Source organism: Chrysochloris asiatica, unplaced genomic scaffold (genome assembly GCF_000296735.1).
Source record: "Chrysochloris asiatica unplaced genomic scaffold, ChrAsi1.0 scaffold00316, whole genome shotgun sequence".
Taxonomy (NCBI): Eukaryota; Metazoa; Chordata; class Mammalia; order Afrosoricida; family Chrysochloridae; genus Chrysochloris; species Chrysochloris asiatica.
In genome coordinates, this window is record NW_006408834.1 from 784,040 (window position 1) to 804,748 (window position 20,709).

General features: G+C 35.8%; 1 protein-coding gene across 1 annotated transcript in view; it reads right to left on the reverse strand.

Annotated features, from left to right (window-relative positions):
• The window catches only part of FCHO2 (FCH domain only 2), a 256,849-nt gene that overhangs the window by 35,796 nt on the left and 200,344 nt on the right, over positions 1–20,709 (reverse strand). The window contains exons 12-17 of the mRNA XM_006875274.1: positions 12,970–13,027; positions 12,522–12,697; positions 10,606–10,617; positions 10,268–10,292; positions 6,825–6,867; positions 4,603–4,694 (exon numbers count right to left, since the gene is read on the reverse strand). Coding sequence (XP_006875336.1) covers positions 4,603–4,694; positions 6,825–6,867; positions 10,268–10,292; positions 10,606–10,617; positions 12,522–12,697; positions 12,970–13,027 — 406 coding nt within the window. The remainder of the gene's footprint in view (positions 1–4,602; positions 4,695–6,824; positions 6,868–10,267; positions 10,293–10,605; positions 10,618–12,521; positions 12,698–12,969; positions 13,028–20,709) is intronic.

Genomic DNA, 20,709 nt, shown 5'->3' on the forward strand with positions numbered 1-20,709 from the left:
CGGAAGAGAAATCCCTATTCTGCTCTTATGGATAGCTGAAGAAGAAGAAGAAGAAAACAACTGAAGACTAGAAGCAACAGGAAAATTCTAGAACTTAAATATAAATCTATACAGCCAAATGATTCTCTTGTTTCAGTGTAATGATATTTTGATTACTCAAAACTAGAAAAATTTACATTAAATGAGGAAAGCAAGTATGAACATTTGTTGTTGTTGTTAAGTGCCACTGAGCCGATTCTGACACAGCTACCCTGTATAGGGTTTCCAAGAAGCAGCTGGTGGGTTTGAACTGCCAATCTTATGGTTCACAGTCCAGTGTTGATCCTACAATTCCACACCAGGTGCCCAAGTACGAACTTAAGGAGTTTAAAATATATACGAATAAAATAAAACAAGGTCCATAAAGATGACAAAGTGGTGGAATGACAGTTCTGGGTATATGTGGTACTCAAAGTTCTTAAGTGACTAGGGATGAAAATGTCAATGTCACAGAAATTAAATTGGACGAAGTCAGTGTTAGGAGTTAATATGAAAAACAGCCTAACAGTTTTCAAAAGGCAGGTTTTAAGGGAATTTTGCTGAGCACAAGAGCTCTTTGAATCTTGGACAGGGAAGAAAATAAGTCTAATAAAATTGCATCAAAGGGGAAGGAGGTATAAGGTATTTATGCTAAATATAAAAGGTACAGGTATTAAAAATTATTTATAAAACTAGGATAACAATCGATTGAAGAGGAAGCTAAATCACTCCCCTGTCAGGCTCTAAACTAACAACACTAGGCTTAACACACCAGTCATTATAAATTGTATGAAATTGCTTTATCTGGCAATCAGTTCTTAACTGCTTTATATAATTTAGCTGAGATCAGGTTACTGATAAAGGTTTTGAACGAGGCAAACGGACAATGGAATACCCTGACAACTGGGACATTGCTCAGATGTGAAGATGTGTCTGAGTCTAGACTGCTGCAAGCGGGGAGGGGTGCCCTACACTGCAAAAAGAGGTGGCACAAAATCAAAGTAAGCTATCTGTTTCACTGAGGGCCTAATCAGGATAGTACCGATAATGTAATGCTGTTTGATCAGTAATTACATTAAGTTCAAGTGAAGATTCAGTTAAGAATAATTACTACATAACAGGATAATTATTGTTTTTCAACAACACAAATATTTTTTGAAAGGTAAAATGATTTATGACATTTTACAGAATATATTGTGGAGGTTTTAAAATGCATACTGAAATGAACTTTAAAATTAGCAAACACTTAACAAATGTTTTAACATTTCCCAGTTGCTAAACCTGGGGCGGCACTGTGGGTTAATGTGCCAGACTGCAAAGCCGTCTGAATGCAATGTCAGTGGTTCAAGCTCACCAGCTGCTCCTCAGAAACCCTAATACAAGCTTGCTATAGGTTGGAACCAACTCGATGGCACTTAATAACAACAAATATCAAATGACCACTGAGTGAAAATGTATCTTTTTTTACCTGAGGTGAGGGTGATATGGGTGAAACATTCTTTAGACAGGTAACAAGAAGAGGGAGAGAAGATTTTTGTAAAAGAAGAGACTGTGTAAAGAAACAACACACAGAATTATGAAGAAATTTCTATTTAATCGAAACTACCAGCCGCTCCGCGGGAGAAAGATGAGGCTTTCTATTCCCGTAAAGATTTACACCCTCGGAAACCCTGTACAGGGTCGCTATGGGTCGGAACCGACTCGACAGCACTTAACAACAACAACAACAACTCTGTGAAATGAATTAAAAAGTTTTTTATCAATTATTTGAAAAAATTTATAAAAGGTTATTAATATAATTTAAAAACAAACTTGAGAGTCCTCTTCATGCTAAATTAAAACATCCCAACATTTTTCTAAACAAAAATGTCAAAAGTCCTTAGCAATAAGAAGAGAGGGCATATGCATAAAAATACCCATACGTGCAGATAATACCCACTTGACCTGGCTTCAATGACTGGATGATCAGAGCTAAACCAGAAGAAGATAGAAGAGGGGGAAAAAAAAGAGTAATCTGATACAATTTGATGAACTTGACCTACACCTCTGGATGCAGTAGCTCAAAAGAGGGAATAAATTTTTACAGCGAGGAAAATTCCCACCCTCTCCATACACAGAGTAGACAGGGATGGACAACTTGGACATTGGCTACCCAAAATGGGGGTGGGGGGGTGTTTACAAAGGCAAGAAGTGACTGGATTACAAGCTTTCAAGAGGGAACCTAGATCCAGAGGGCATGGAGGAAGGTAGACTCTCCACTGAGTAGTATCCAATCTGTCTAGATGGGGCTGATGAAAGGAAATGCGGATAGGTCTCTTGTGATACAACAGTGAATAATTGTTATCAGGACTGATTGTGAGGGTTGGAAATGTACAGGTAGACATTTTATAGCAAGGAGGGGAGTGATTAACTTTTCAGTATAGGAGCAGAGGTCCCTGGGACCATCAATGGAGAAGAGCGGAGAGTGGGACCTTATCCAGAGAAGCAGTGACGCCAGAAATGGAGGCAGAGACGATGACGTGGAGAGATGGAGCAGTTGGGGACTTTAGAATCAGAGAGGGAAAAGGGCTGTGTGCTGACAACCGGGGGGCAGGCTTGTAGTGTATACCCTTTGATTGGTTGATGATGCACGGAGGGGATTGTAACCATGACAATGAAATGATATACAATAGAATGAATGTAAAACTAATGTTCTCCCATGTAAACTATCACATAATTCACAGTAAAACATTGAAAGAAAAAAAAAAAAAAGTCCTTAGCAGCTTCAGTTTTTCCTGTCCTATTATTTCCCTTACGTAATTTACTTGTACGGTTATAGTTGTTAGCTGCTATCGAGTTGACCCCCTAATTCATGGCAATCCTAAACACAGTGGGATTGAACCATTGTGAGCCACAAGGTTTTCACTGGTTAGTTTTTTGGGAAGTAGATCAACTGGCCTTCTATTCTGTCATGTCTGCAAGCTCTGCTAAAAGGTCTTCATTACCATTCCGGCTAACAAGGCTTCACTGACAAAGGGTGATGGATGTTCTTAAGGCTCACTGGCTGAAACTCAAACCTTGTCTCCACAGAGAAGACAAGAATTCTACCAATGAACTATCAATGTTCCCTTTACAAAACTAAACAGTAACAGTCTGCTGAGAAAGCTATACCTATTGACCTGTTTGTTGATGTTTTATAAGTATTAGGTACAGACTGCCCTCCCTTCAAAATGTCAAATTATTCAGGGTAAAGTTGTCTATAATCCATTTACAGTTTATTTAAAAATATTTAGTCTCAAAAGAGTCAAAATTTAAATATTAGTATTTATTTTATTGTTATTAGTAACAAAAAATGTTTTAAACATGGCTTATTTTTTAACTATCAGGGTGAAATGTGTATGGAACAAACATCTTAGAATTTGCAAATTCAAATCTTAGAATTATGTTTGAATATTGACTTCATCATTTCCTAGTTGTATGATTTGGAGAAGTTATTTATCCTTTCTAAGCTTTAGCGTATTCATCTATAAAATAAGCCCAAACTCACTGCCATCAAGTCGATTCCAACTCATAGTGATCTTATATAGGGTTTCTGGGATATATAGGGTTTATGGGATAAGATAGAATCATTTTTCTCTCACAGAATGAATGGTGGATTTGAATTGCTGACCTTGCTGTTAGCAGCTCAATGTCCAACCATAGCTCCTTATTCATTTATAGAGACAATAATTAAGGATGCTATGCAGCTGTTAACTGGATAAAATGAAATAGAATGTATATAGCGGAGAAACACAGCAGGAACTCCATAAATGTCAGTCCCATTCCTCTGCTTCCCCCTACAAATCCAAAACCCAGGAGAAGAAAAGGAGGCTAAAGATCAACTTAAAGTAATTTTATTTTCTTGTTCTGAAGAAGTAAGGGCTTGCTTAATTAAACATGGATTTTTGATTCCTGCTTAGATATTTGGCTAATGGTGAATTTTTTTTGTGTTCAAGAAAAGAGAGAAACTTAAATAATACTCGTGCATTCTTGCCCAAACAGTCAAAACCATCCCATTCTTTTCTATATTGATTAGGAAGTACTAAAGCCTTTCTGGAAAGCAGTTTGGCAATAACTATCAATATACATATCCTGTGACCCATCAATTTTACATTGCTAAGTTGTTATAAGAATAACACATAAATATAAATTTTATAATATCCATGGATGTATGCAGCATTAAAAGCAACTAGAATGCCTATCAAAGAAGTGGGTACAAATGTACATGTCTATGCAGTTGAATACAAACTAGTAAAAGAAAAAAACATGTGGGCATTGATAAAAGAATATCAATATGGAATGATAGTTAGAAATAACTATGTAAGTGAGGAAAAAAAACTTGTGGCATGTAATAAAATCTTACTGTTTTAAAATCATAGGGTCTTTGAGCCAATTAACCAAAAAAAAAAAAAAAATTACTTTTATCTGGTAATATCATCAAAAAACAAACTAATATATTTTAGCATTAAATACAACATACAAGTGGTAAATAAATCACTAGTGAATAAATTACAAAAATAGGTACTGCTAAAAAAATTCTTTAAATATATACATATATATATTTACCTGAAGATGAGGAAGTTAGTGAAGTAGAAGATGATGAATCAAGAGACGGTCCAAACAGGGGGTCCCAAGCAAGTAAATCACTTGTCCCTCTCCTATCATAACATTTAAAAAAAATAATTTTTAACAAAGGAATATTTTATTAGTATAAAATCAAATCATGTAAGTCCTCATTTCATTTCAATATACATGATTTTAAATATGGGTACTTTTCCAACGGCATATGGAGAAAATCAATAGATTCCAATTCAAAGCCACCCTATATAGGGTTTTCAAGACTGTAAATCTTTCAGAAGCAAATAGCCTCATCTTTCTCCCCACAAGCAGGTGGTGGGTTTGAAGTGCCTCACCTTTCTCCAGTGGAACCCTGATGTTAACAGCCTGACTTGTAAAAACTATGCTACCAGAGCTCCTCATTACTTTGCTCATGTAAAAAAATTAACTATACGTAGAGGCTTCAAAAAGTTTGTGGAAAAATTCCATTAACTTTTTTATTATTATTAATAGCCTTTTATTGTTAAAAAGTAGCACATCTGTATTGGTGAAAATTAGAAAATTCAGACAAGCAAAAATTAAAATAAAAAATCATCACATTGTTTCTACCCAAAGGAAGTATTTTAACGTCTTAGTTCACATTCACATGCTCAGTCAACTCAGACCATACTCTACATACAGTTCTTCCCTTCTGGCACAGCAAGATGTATCACTTCACCTTGTATCTTCCCTCTGCCAGACACTGAGTCAATCATTTATTTCTCTGAGACTTGATGATTTGGCGTTTGTTTTTAATTAGAAATGGTATCAGAGACTGCAAACTGGGTACTGTGCTGATGATTCCTGATATGACATTATTTCTAGTCCATGTTAATGGACAAAGTTAGGAAATATATATATTTTCTAAGTCATGCGTACATATTGATCTTTATTTTAACATTGTAGTTTTCATTCAATTTTCTATGTTACCTAATTGTAAAAATTTTCTCTTGTACTAAGACATCTTGAATTCTAACATAGTGTCCTGGTATGGTGCTATAAGATGAGCCCTGAATATTTACTAAATATTTACAACATCAAATCCAAAAGTTTTACTATATTAAAGCCATAATGCAATGAACATTTGTGATAATTTGGTTTTAACAGAATTGCTGGTGCTATAATATTAAAATGTATAACTAAAGGGAAAATATTTATGTTTGAATGCCCTGTTGATTTTACTCCCAATGTATTTCTTGAATCCATCCACTTTCTTCTTCCTTCCATGATTCTACTAGTCCAATTCACAGCATCTCTTGGCTGAACTACGATAATAACCTTCTAAGTTAGTCCTCTATTCCACTTAGGGTTATTTCCTATCTAAAAACAAGATAAGGTCTTACCATACAAAGCCCAAATCATAATGAAATATTATTTCACATCCACCAGAATGGCCATAGTCAAAAAGATATGAGATTTCTGTTGTGGGGTGATAGAAATGTTCTAAACTTTTAAGTAATGATGATTGCAAATTTCTGTGTATGTACTAAAAATCATTAAATTGTTTATTTAAAATTGGTGGATTTTACAATATGCAAATTATATCTCAAGAAAACTGTTAAAACATAGACACTAAACTGTTGTTGCTGTTAACTGCCGTTGAGTTGGTTCCGAATCACAGCGACTCTGTCTAGAGCTTCTGAGGAGTGGCTGATGGATTGAACCAACTACCTTGTGGTCCATTAACTTTTAATTCCATTTTTCCACAGACTTTTTGATGCCGCCTATTATTATTATTATTATTATTATTATACAGAAATGAAAAAGGGCTTATGTGACACTGTCCTGGTTTTTTAAGAGCTGGCAACATGCCGTCTTCCTTTTCACTTAACTGAGGCACTTCCTTACATGGTAGATTCAGGAAGGATAGCCATTTTACAAGGTCACAGCCCAAGTAAAGGAGAAGAACTAGCTTAAATATAGACCTACATGAACTTAGGGTATCATCATCTATTTAGGACAGTTAGGACACCAAGGTCAATTATGATTGAATGGATTTTAAAAGTGATTGTGGAAAGAAATACTGTCCAGTGAGAAATAATTTAAAACATCCTAAAATGCCACCATAGCATTTTACTACTTAGAAAACAGGATGATTAGCAACACTACTGGAATTAAAACTACAGAAGTAATAAAAGCACTCTAGAAAAAAGGACAAAAGGAGGATGCTTAATATTTAAAGTAGAACTTACTCATTGGATGGAAGAGATGACTTTGATTTTGTTAACTCTTCACCTAATTAAGAAATTATATAATGAAAAACTGCATAATTTGAATACTAAAATATGTTAATGTAAAATGAAACACCACACACATAAATCAGTGCTATGAATAAGTATCTAAGTATGTTGTTAATATTGTTAAGTGCTAGTGAGTTGGTTCAGTCTCATAACAACCCTGCATGTAAGGTTTCCAAGGACTAGTCTTTGTGGGTTTGAAAACACCACCCCCTTCACGGTTAGGAGTTCAGTGATTATCCTACAGCGCCACACCTTGACTCCATATATAAATATTTATTAAAATTGCTTAGGAGAGAGAATATATGGCTTATAGTTTTTAAAACTCAGAAGAAATATTTTCAAATGTGTACAAATTTGACTGAAATGATTTACTGATATGAATGACAGCAATTTTTAAGTTCTAAAAATATTATTAGTGGTTATTATATTGACCAAAACAAAACCTGAAGGAAGTCCTATTCTGGAACATTAAAAATCTGATACCAACCTAGAATAACAGTATCGTAATACAAGTTTGTTTTGCTGCCTTTTTTTGTTTTTAATTTTGTGGTTTTGAGGTAAAATATAATAACACAACCTCTGTCACTTCAACCCTAGTTACGTGGACAATTCAGTAACTAACGTTCAGTACACTCACCATTCTGTGCAATTATCACCACCATCTAGTTCCCTTTTCTTATTCTGTCAGCATTAACAAAAACTCAGTGCTTCTTAAGCAAGAAATCCCAGATTCCTCCTTCTTAATACCCCCTGAAAACACTTTAGCCTTTGTTCTTTCTGGTCTCCATGCATTTGCCTGTTTTAGCTATTTTTTATAAGTGAGATCATTTAATATTTGTGCTTTTGTATCTGACATTTCACATAGCAAAGCATGTCCAAGGTTCACCATGTTGCAGCATCTATCAGGACTACATTTCTCTGTATGGCTGGGAAACTTTCCATTGTATGTACAGACCACATTTTGTAGTATTCATTTACGTATCTGTGACGAACACTTGGATTATTAGTCTTTTGGCTATTGTGAGTAATGCTGCAATGAACATTAGTCTGTAGTATCTGTTTGAGTCCCTGCTTTCAAATCTTTAGGATACATACCTAGGAGTGACACTGCTGGGTTATATGGTAATTCTAAGCTTAAATTTCTGAGGAACTGCCAAACTATTTTCCACAGCAGCTACACCCTTTTACATTCCCACTAGTAATGGATGGAGTGTTGTAATTTCTCCACATCTGTCCAAATACTTCTTATTTTATATTTTTCTAGTAATAACTATCCTAATGGGGTTGAAGCAGTATCTCATTGTGATTTTGTTTTGCATTTCTTTAATGACTAAAAATGGAGTCCTGGTGTGGTACTGGAGGATAAGCACTGGACTGCTAGTCGCAAGGTTCCCACCAGCCACTCCTTGGAAACCCTACGCAGGGTAGTTATGAGTCAGAACTGACTTGACAGCACTTAACAACAACAACAACAACTAATAATGGTGAACATCTTTTCAAATGTTTCTTGGCCACTTGTATATTTCCTTTGGTGAAATGTCTACTCAAGTCCTTTGCCCATTTTTTTTAACTGAGATGTTCTGGTTTTGCATTAAGTAGGAGCTCTTGACAAATTCTGGATATTAAACCCTTGTCAAATTTATGGTTCCCATATATTTTCTCCCATTCAGTATACTGTCACTTCATGTTTTGCTACCTTTAATACATGTAACATTGAATTATTTCATAAGTAAGCAGGGGAATGGTATCAAAACATCTGATGAATGCAAAACGCACCAAAATGATTAACTGCAGCAAATTAAAAAGAAACACTAAATTGTATACAACACCTATTCACAGCACATTCTTCCTTTTGGCTCAGTTTGACCATGTGTTCTGTCCCAAAGTCCTTATTGTGCTTTCTCCGCCTTCTCTGTGCATTTTGCCTTCATCTCCATAATTTAGCTGCTGATTTTTATCCTCATGCTTCTCACATCCCTACAACTGAAATATGTCACCGTTTCTTTTTTAAAGGTAAAACTGTTTTACTTGGGCATTTATAAACTTAATCTTTTTAATTGTGCTGGAATTTGTATTAGGATTGACATCATAGTTTTTATTAAACAAAATTGCGTAGTTTTTGAGTAAGCTGCCTAAACTCTATTTTTCCCATGTTGCTGTTAAATGCTGTCGAATCGGTTCCAACTCATAGCAACCCTGCAAAGGGTTCACATAATAAAGTTTAAGGCATGTTTCTAGTTGGTTTTTCATTTTTAAATTGTGGTTTGGGTGAAAGTTTACAGAGAAAATTAGTTTTACATTCAACAATTTACATGCATCTTGTTTCACAACATCAGGTCTAATTTTCTTGATGCAACAGCACTCTTTCCTTCTGTCCTGGGTTCTCCTTTTCCACAAATCCTTCTTTCCTTGCCCTTCATACCCTCTGAACTTGATTTTTGGGCCAAAGCTGCCCTTTTGGCCTCATACAGCTGAATATTCTAAGGAATATGTTCCTCACATGTGTTACTGTCCACTTTATAGGCCTGTCTGTTTGGCTATAACGGTGATCCCCAGGAGTGGTGGTTCAGTTTCAGGTTTGAAGGGTGTCTACGGGCCATAGCCTTGGAGGTTCTACAGTGTCTACTAGAACTGTAAGTGAAGTCTTTGTTATGAGTTTGAATTTTGTTCTCCACCTTGCTTCCTTTATATCAGAGTGATCAGTGTAGTGGTAGCTGAGTCCCCTCAAGTTCTCTGGTCTCAGAATAATGGAGGCTACGGTTCACAATCCTTTGGACTGTTCCCTTGAGTCTTTGATTTTCTTCAGTGTTCTTTCCTCTAGATGGGGAGAGACTAATATTTGCCTATCAGATGACCACTCACTAGCTTTTCAGACCCTAGTCACTGCTCACCACAGTATGTTGCAGAACAGTGTCTTTGTGAACTATGTTGTGACAATGACTTAGCTGTCCAAGGAGACTGTGGTCTTAAACCCCTAAGCACAGTTGCTCATTGCCACAAGGTGTTAGGTCATGGCTAAGAAATTTTAAAACTTTGTAAAGCATGTTTCTTAATACTATATAAAAAGAAATTTGCCTTTTGTTTAAAATAAGCATCCTTCTAGTATGTCCCTCAGGCTCATGATAGAAAGGACCATTTATTTCTACAGCGGCATAAACTGACATGTTAACAAACTGCCTAATAAATCTGGTGGTGGCGATTGTGTGCTGTGGAGTTGGTTCCGATTCATAGAGACTCTGTATAGAGTTTCTAAGGCTATAAATCTTTATGAGAGCAGAAAACCTCATCTTTCTCCTATGGAGTGGCTGGTAGATTTGAACTACTGATCTTGCAGTTTGCAGCCTGGTAACCCACTCAGCAGACATGAAAAGAACCAATTTAAATATCAAACTTACTAGGTGAATTCCGATTCATCTGGACCTAAAACAGAAATTTAAAAACTGCCATCAAACTAGTATTTTAATTTAGCAATACATTTTTTAAGTTGTTTTTATCTGCTTAATTGTGAACTATATTTATGTAAAAATATACAGAAATAATTTTGAATAGTTTTTGTTTTAGAAATAATCATAACATGCAATTTAAAAATCAGTGTTTTAAAAGTCACATCTACAACACAAAATTGTGACTTGTTAACTTAAATAATTTAACATAGAATCTTGAAAATTAATATTTATCTATTATAAAGATTTTTGAAAAGTCAATAGTTAAAAGTACAAAATCTTATACTTACTGGACTGTGTCTCTAGTAGCAAATGAAAGAAAATAGATAAACATAGTGGTCAGGTTAGAATTTAAAACATGAAAACTTCCTGCTCTAATAATTTGCCTAGTCCCTTTGGAAATCAAACATCAAATATATTCATCTTAAAACATATATATGACTTAAGCCAGATAAGCAATAAGAAAATTGGACAATGAAACAGACTAAAAAAAATCCTTTTTTTAAAATCCAATATTAACTATTAAAATGTTTTACTTTTCTTCACTTTCTTGTGCATAAACTTACTACATTTTAGTTGTTTTTAAAAAAAATTAGAAGGAGAGAAGAGCACAAATTTTAAATCACTCATGATCACACTGCCCAGGGATAAATGTTTATCACTCCTCATTTTTCTACATAGTTAGGTTCCAAAGAATTTTGTTATATGACAAAAATGGAAGACCACCACATCAGGTCACAAATGGAGGATGGCTTCTGCATTACATAATTGTTAAACCACTGAGAGAATCATGGCCTAGCCAAATTGACACATCACAGCTACTGGTACCCTCTGGCATTTTTTACTGCCAAAACACATCGTTAATGCACAAAACAGTTGGACAGATTTTTTACTATTGTCATAAATGTGAAATGTTAGATGATGAGATAATCAAGGAGTCCTGGGGTGGTGCTGTAGAATAAGCACTGGACCGCATGTTTGGTTTGAACCACAAGATCAGTGGTGGTGAGTTGGAAGCACTATCCAGGTTCACTATGAAACCCTATACAGGGTCGCTATGAGTCAGAACTTACTCAACAGCACTTAACAGCACCAACAATTATTCCTCTAGGGCTTTATTTATTTATTTTTTAAATTACTTATGTTCTTCCAAGTAGCTCTGGTAGCATAGTGGTTACTAATCGGGCTGCGAACCTTAAGGTCAGCGGTTCAAAACTACCAGCTGCTCCGCGGGAGAAAGATGAGGCTTTCTACTCCCGTAAAGATTCACACCCTCGGAAACCCTATACAGGGTTGCTATGGGTCGGAACCGACTTGATGGCACATAACAACAACAATAACAACATGTTCTTCCAAAATATTTTTTAAATGGTTTCACTACAGCCTACTTCATAAGTATATATCATAATTTATGAAACGCTTTATAATCCAGCATTAATTTTAATGTTAAATAGTAATGATACAATAAAATCTGACTTTTGAAATGTTTTGGTGGGAAAAAATGTTTTAATATTAAAAACTCTTATTTGGAGAAAAATACTTTCTCCAAATAAATACTATTTGAAATAAATAATTAAATAAGAGAGAAAAGGTTTAATATCATTCTGATAATCATCTACAAGTACTCTTAATTTTCCTTTTAAGATAAACTTTTTCTGTACAGTTTGACAGTGGAAAGATTTATTATGACAACTTTTTTTTCTCCCTCAAAAGACTGAAGTGTGGTATCTTAGAATTAAAGAATTAGCCTTATAACTAATAATTCATATCTTTGCCTCTTCTTTCATGAGAAGTCTAGAAAAAGAAACGTTATAGTGAAGTACCAAAAAATATAAAAACATAATTTGATCTTCAACTCATTTTTGTGGAATTTCCTGTTTCAAAAGCTCCACAAAACATGGAAGAAAAACTTCAAATTTAGAAAAGGAGAAGATTTATGCTGCCAGTTCATAAATCTATGCCTGAGGAATACAGTACTATTTATAAAATGCAACAAATGGCAAACAGTGAATTTTTCAGATTTTTGCTTAATTGTAAAACATTTTCTAAAGCAAGCCAAAGTAAGCCAAACATAGAAAGTCATTGTCCTGAATAAAAATTACACACTACACATTTCTTGATTTCTAATAACTTGGTATCTCTTAAAGAGTCAAATAAATTAAGGCTTTCCTATAAAGAGCATGAATTTGCCCGTTTTACTACTTACAGATATTGCTGGGGAGAGTGTTATATTCCCTATAGATAATTTTAATTCATCCAAAGAAGCCATTGTGTGATGTGAATTATTTGGATGCACAGGTTTGATTTCTATCCGGTACTTCTTTGGTTCTTCATCTTCAGAATCGGAGTCACTAGATGAGTAGAAATGGTTTTCTTTGGTATGTGAGTATCAGTAAAGGAATTGCATTTTAAACTATCATAATGCATAATCAGCTTTTTTTTTTTTTAAACAACAACATATTTATAAAGAATCATAGAAACCTTTGAGGTAAGGTGACTTTTAACAGAATGCTACTAATAAAAATATGAAAGATGAGTCATTTTAATACAATTAACTAAAACTTGAAGATAGTTTAGGTAATTAATAGAACACTGTGTTAATTTAATTATATGGCCACACAAATCATAAAAATATCCAGATGACGAAAGGATATCATTCGGATTTGCTTCTGGTTTAATACTATAACCTTCTTCATCTACATCAGGAATGTTCTATGGGAAAAAAAGAAAGAAAAAAAAGCACTTTAATGACAACTACAAAAACATTAAAGACAGATAAAACTGCCTTAACTGTTAGGAATTATATCATTTATATAGTATGAAAATATAAATAAAATCATTAAACGAGAAGTATATCTTGTTTCAAATGTGTGAGATAGGAAAGCACTGAAAAATAAAACAGGGTAAGCACAACTCACAATTTCCCATGGTCAAATCAATTCAAATTGCTCAAAATCTACAGTTTCTGTTGTAAAATAGGAAGAATAAGGTCTTGGGGGAAAGAAAGTACTATCAAGTTAGGCTTGCTTCCCATAAATCAGTCAAGAAATATTCTCAATACTATCAGAGGTCCTATGGAAATATAATATTGAATTCCTTCCTTTAAGCAACACAAAATCTGGGTGAGTTAATGAATCTATAAAAGACAGCCAGACATTATGTGGATTCTAAAAGAAATAGCCTTGACAACAAAACAAATCAAAACTTGTATTTGAATCTGATCAAGCCTCTAGATTCAAATATCAATTTACAGACGATAAGTAAAATTTAATACACTATGGAAATACAATCTGCAAAATCCAGACTGAAGGCAACTAAAGACAAATCACCTCGGCTCTTCAACAAATAAATAGAAACTGTTGGGGGAGAGGACAGAAAGAGGGATAACTTACAATTTTAAAATCTATAAATTTAAACAAAGTATTAAAAACTGACATTGTAGCACTAATGAGAAATTTGAAGAATGAAAGAATATTTGAAAATACTAAGGGATTATTATGAATTACTTTTAGATGTGATATGGTTTTATGATTGTGATATATATATATATATACACACACACACAAAAGGGTAATTTAAAAAGTATTGCTATAAAATCTTAGAAACATATATTAAACAAAAATACCAAATGTGAAACTACTATTTTTCAACACATCCTCCACCTAAGTAGAAATACTCCTGAAATTAGTGTCTGCAAGCCTAACACTCCCCAGAAGAATTCTGCACTCTTTGATTCACAACACATCAAAATGATCCTCGAGGGACTCAAATCATGATCTTTTTAGATGCTTTTTGAGTTCTGAAAACAAAAAGAAGTTTAAAGGAGCAAAACCATGGTTTTAAAGTGGCTGGGGTAAGGGTCCTCAATAAATTCCTTTCAGGACAGCCCTGGTTACCCTCCAAGAATGAGAAGCTGCACCTTCCTGATGGTAGCCAATTTCTTGGCACAACTTGCCTGGTCTTTTTCTGACAAATGCAGTTTTCCATTTACTGCAAACATCTTCCTAATAAACGTCCGTGACTGTCTTGCATGCTTCAAGTAAATCTATCAAAGTAATTGATCCCTTTGGGACTCAAAAACACAGTCCCCATAATCTTCTGAGCTCTGCCTTGAATTTCACTGGCCCATCACATCCCCTCAGAATCGACTATTTTAACTGATCTTTTTTGAAGGCATACAACAAGACTATGATTAAGAGTATTACTGAGAAAACTGGTTTGCAGTCATCTGCTGATCTCAGAGGCATGTTTAAATACCTTTTGTTTGGAATAAACCCACTTACGTATTAATTGGAAACCTAGAAGCATTATTATTATTATTATTTTACTTGTCCTTGTATATAAAGTATATTCAAATTAAATCATACTATTCTGGAACTTGGGCATCAAGAATAGATGCTAAGGACTGACTATAGGGTAGTAGTTTTCGGTTTGAAAAGGGATCAGGATATTATTCAGTATGCTTTTGCATGTGTTTTAAATTTTCCATAATAAAAAGCTAAAAACAATACAGCTGCCAATTTAAGATGACAGAAAACAACAGAAAATGCTAAACATTATGATTCAGACAAATATTTTTAAAGCATTTTAACAGTTTCAGGATGGAACTTTCTGTTCACACTGTAAAATCCTCATAGATGAAAAGAAAGGGTATTGCAAATTAAGTGAAATAACAAACAAAGGCACAGAAAAAGGAATAAACAAGTAGTAGTTCAGGAAAGGTTTTTTGTTTTGTTTTCATGTTCAAGGAAAGTGGGCATACCTGAGAGTAGAAGAGGAGCCAACAAGTATTACAGATACTGCAGAAGTGAAAGGAGATAAAATGGGAGCAGGTAAGAGGCAGGAAAGACAGTACAGGTAGTTCCCGGGTTATGAACAAGTTCCATTCCTAAATCTGGCTTAAATCAAATTTGTATGGAAATCCGAAGTTAGGGACACCTGTTATCTTATATCAGGTAACTCCATCATTTATCTTAGCACACAGTATAATATACCTTTCCATGGATCAAAACCATTAAAGAAACATACCCAAATACACTAAAACATCTTTAACAGTATGAGCTAATGCGCTGGACTGCAAAATCGTTTGTACCACAAGGTCAGTGGTTCAAATTCACCAGCCACTCCTTGGAAACACTATACAGGGTCACTATGGGTTGGAACCAACTCAACAGCACTTAACAATAAAAACAAACAGTAATGATAATAATGTTTTGATGCATGCCACAAAGTAGTGTCCAAGTATGTCATTACAAACCATTGTATGTACCTCAAATTTCTATTAATACTAGGCTTTACTGGAGTTGGTTCATAATTACAGGTTGTATGTGAGTCATGTATAAGCAGACATTCGTAACCCAATAACTGCCTATATAAAACAAAGAGACTAGTATAAAAAAGGTCCTCTGTTGCTCCCGGACCAGTAAACCCCAAAAACCAGAAGAGTACAGGTGTTCAGGGAGGACTGCCAGTGGTTGTGTGGGTAACCAAATTGTCACCCAGATCTCCAAAGAGAAAAACATACAAGAATGTGTGTGTGTGTGTGTGTGTGAAGGGAAAGCAATGACAGTTTAAGGAAAAGAAAGTACCCTGGAATACTAGAACAGAGAATATTCAGAGTTCACCAGATCACCAAGACAATTAAAACTACATTAATAAGCCATTTCTCACACATAAAATTGAGGAAAATACAAAAGCTTAAAAATATACTTCGCATCATCAAGAATACTGTCCCACACTTACAAACTTATTAATAAAAGGTTACTGAACAAATGGCAATGGAGAGACAGTGGTAAAAATGTGGAGAAACACACTCATAATTTGCTGAAAGAAACACAGAATGACACAACCTTCACACTTTAACAAGAAAAAATATTTGCCAAGTAGGGATTCTCTAGAAACTAGAAGGAAATATTATTACTAAAGGTGTACCTGACCAAGCTGTGGCATTTTCAATTGCCTTATATGAACGCGAAAGTTGGACAATGATTAAAGTGAGACCACAGAAGAACTGATGCATGAGTTATTATGGTGCAGAAGAATAGTGAAAGTACCGTGGACTGCCACAAGAACAAACAAATCTGCCTTTAAGGAAGTGCAACCCAAATGTTCCTCAGAAGCCAGGATGACCTCCACCCCCACCCACCCCAAGACTAAAACTCAAAGGGAACACATGAGCAAGCATGTAAACTTGCTGATGACCACATCTACTGGTAAGTGGAAGGCAGCAATGAAGAAATGCACTAAGTTCAATCACATTCCATAAACTCCAGTTGACCTGGAGATGAGAGAGAGATGAGGAAAGGCTTGTTTGTCCAAAGTGTGGTGAGACACCTGAGCCCATGGGCAAGGACTCAGCCATAGAGGGCTAGAGCTGAGAGTGAAGCATCCAGTTGGTATGAAGTAAGGGGAGATGCACAACAACACCCAAACTTGCAGATAGTACCCATTTGACCTAGCCTCTATGTCTTGATAATCAGAACTTGACTAGAGGAAGAAAAAAAATTGATAAAGGAAATGAGGGTAAATTGCTATAATTTGATTAACTTGACTTATACTCATAGAAAGGAGCTCTGGTAGCATAGTGGTTACGAATCGGGCTGCGAACCACAAGGTCAACAGTTCAAAACTACCAGCTGTTCCGCAGGAGAAAGATGAGGCTTTCTGCTCCCGTAAAGATTTACAGCCTCGGAAACTCATAAGGTGGCTATGAGTCGGAATCGACTCCATGGCACATAACAACAACAACAACAACATACTCATGGATGTGGCAACTCAAAATACCAAAAGAGAGGGAAGGAGTCTTCACACCAAGTATCAATGCTGTCCCCTCTGTACATAGGGTAGATAGGGAAGGGCAACTTAGACACTGGCTACCTAAAATGAGGGGGCGATAAAGGCATGAAGTGACTGGCTTACAAGGTTTCAAGAGGGAGGAGTTTAGTTTAAAAGTATGTGGGGGGAGGGGAGATACAGTCCCCAATGAATAGTTTTCATCTTGTCTAGATAGGTCTGGTAAAAAGAGACGGGGATAAGATTCTTATTCAATAGTGAATAACAGTTATCGTGGCTATTTGTGACTGTCACAATTTTAAAGGTAGAAGTTTTGTAAGAAAAACAGGGAAGTAGTTAATCTTACAGTCCAGAAACTGAGGACCCTAAGGCCATCAAGGGAGAAGAGCATAAGTGGAATGCACGACCTTATCCAGAGAAGCAATCACACCAGAGATAGAGGCAGAGATGGGGACATGGAGAAAGGGAGCAACTGAGGAATCTAGATTCACGGAGAGAGAGGGAATGAGAGTTGGCAGCCAGGAGGCAGATGTGCAGAATGTGCCCTTTGGTGGTGTAAATTATTACCTATGCCTGAGTGTTTAAAAAAAAAAAAAAAAACAGAGCTAAAATGAATAGAGAAAAATACTGTTAACTGAGGGTACATGGAGGGGATTATAATCATTGTAATGAAACAATGAGGCTTTCTACTCCCGTAAAGATTTACACCCTCGGAAACCCTGTGCAGGGTCGCTATTGGTCGGAACCGACTCGACGGCACTTAACAACAACAACAATGAAACAAAGTATATGATTTGTTGAACATAAAACTGATGATCTGTCCTGTAAACTTTCACTCAATTCACAACACAAACATAAAAAAAAAAAGAATCCAGGATGTCCAGACTTCGTGTCTCATACTTTGGAGCATGGTGGCAGCAGAATGGGCTCAAGTGTAACAACAATTGTGAAGATGGTGCAGGACCAGGCAGTGTTTCGTTCTGTTGCGCACTGGGTTGCTAGGAATCTGAACCAACTCCATGGCACCAACCAACAACAACAGGATGTTTAAGATTAAAATAAAACAAAATCCAGAAAAGTACTTAAGGAGCTGTGGAGAAAATGGATTCCTCACAAATATTGTTGGTAGGAATGCAAAATAGTATAGCCATTGTGGAAAACTGTATGGTGGTTCCTCAAACTACTAGAGGCATTTGTTGTTGTTAAGTGCCATCAAGTTGGTTTCAACTCATAGTGAGGCGAAGTAGTGGGTATGAACCACCAACCCAGTGGATAGCAGTCCAGTACTTATCCTACGGCTCTACACCAGGACCCCATATGACCCAGCAATTCCACTCTTAAGTTTATAAACTAGGGATATCCAACACAAATGATAGGAACAGATATATATACAACTAAGTTCACTGCACTTATTCACAGTACTCACTTTAGGAAGAAAGATAAAAACAATCTAAGTACAAACCAACAGATGAATGTGGTTCATACAATGGAATACTACTCAGTAATAAATAAAAATGAGTTCTGTAAACATCTTACAATGTGGATTAACCTGGAAAAAATTATGTTAAGCAAGCAAATACTGTATATTCTCATTTTTATGAAATGACATGAATAATAAATATATAGAAACTAATGGCACTGTTGTTGTTATGTGCCGTGGAGTCAGTTCCGACTCATTGTGACCCTGTACAGGGTTTCCAAGGCTGTAAATCTTTTTGGGAGCAGAAAGCGTCATCTTTCTCCCACAGAACAGCTGGTAGTTTCAAACTGCTGACCCTGAGGTTAGCAACCCAGAGGAGATCTGGTAATGTAGTGGTTACGAATCAAATTGGGCTGCTAACCTCACAGTCAGCAGTTCGAAACTACCAGCTGTTCCGCAGGAGAAAGATGACGCTTTCTGCTCCCAAAAAGATTTGCAGCCTCAGAAACCCTGTAAAGGGTTGCTATGAATCAGAATTGACTCCACGGCACATAACAACAACAATGGCACTGTAGGACAAAGCACTGGACTGCAAGGTCCGTTTGAACCACAAGGTCAGGGGTTGAAACTCACTATCAGCTCCTTGGAAACCCTATGCAGGATCATTATGAGTTGGAACCGATGTTGATGCTATTATAGGTGCCGGCGAGGTGGTTCATAGTGACCCTATGTAAAACAAAACAAAAAAAGACACTGCTGGTCCTGCATCATTCTCACAATTGTTGCTATGCTTAAGTCCATTGTTACAGCCACTGTCAATTCATCTCTTTGAGGGTCTTCCTCTTTTTCGCTGACCTTCTACTTTACCTAGCATGATGTCCTCCAGGGACTGGTCCTTCCTAACAACGTGCCCAAAGTACAAGAGACTAAGTGTCATCATTGTCATTTTGAAGGAGCAATTCAACCATATTTTTCCAAAACAGATTTGTTTGCTGTTCTTCTGTCAGTCCATGGAACTTTCAATATTCTTCACCAACACCATAATTCAAACACATCAATTCTTCTCCGATTTTCCTTATTCATTGTCCAATTTTCATATGATATGAGGTGATTGAATATATCATGGCTTAGGTCAGGTGCACCTTACTCCTCAAAGTGTTATTTCTGCTGTTCAGCAGTTTGAAGAGGTCTTTTGTAGCAAATTTGCCTAATGAAATACCTTGTTTGATTTTTTTAACTGCTGCTTCTATGAGCATTTACTGGGGATCCAAGTAAAATGAAATCTTTTGACAACTTCAACCTTTTCTCCAATTACCATGATGCAATTCATTGGACGAGTTGTGAGGATATTCCTTTTCTTTACATTGAGGTGCAATCAATACTGAAGGCTGCAGTCTCTGATCTTTAAGTCCTCTTCGTTTCCAAGAAGCAAGGTTATGGCACATGTGTATCTCAGGTCCTTAAAGAGTCTTCCTCCAATCCTGATGCCATGTTCTTCTTTATATAATCCAGTTTCTTGGATTATTTGCTCAGCATACATAATGAATAACTATGGTGAAATGATACGACCCTGACAAACATCTTTCATGTTTTCAAACAATTCAGTATCCCCTTGTTTTGTTCCCAAGACTGCCTCTTGAACTACGTACAGGTTCCTCATGAGCATATTAAGTGTTCTGAAATTCCCATTCTTAGTAATAAACACTGTTCATATTTTGTTATGATCTACAGTCAAATGTTTTTGTGGTATTCTCTGCTTTCAGTCAAGATTCAGCTGATGTCAGAAATGATACTCATCATTCCACATCTTTTTCTGAATCTGGATACAATTTCTGGCAGCTCCCTGTGCTGTAAATGCTTTTGAATTATCTTCAGAAAATTTTACTTATGTGTGATATTAATGATAATGTTCAATGATTTCCACAACCACTGAGTTGCTTTTCTTTGAAATGAGCATAAATATAGCTCTCTTTCAGTTGGTCAGATAGCTGTTATCCAAAATTTCTTGGCTGACAAGTAAACACTTCTAGTGCTGCATCAGTTTGTTGAAATATTTCAATCTGCATTCCATCAATTCCTGAAGTATTGTTTTTCATCAATGCTTTCAGTGCAGCCTGGACTTCTTCCTTCAGTACCATCAGTTCTTGATCATGTACTTCTTTAAATGGTTGAACATCAACCA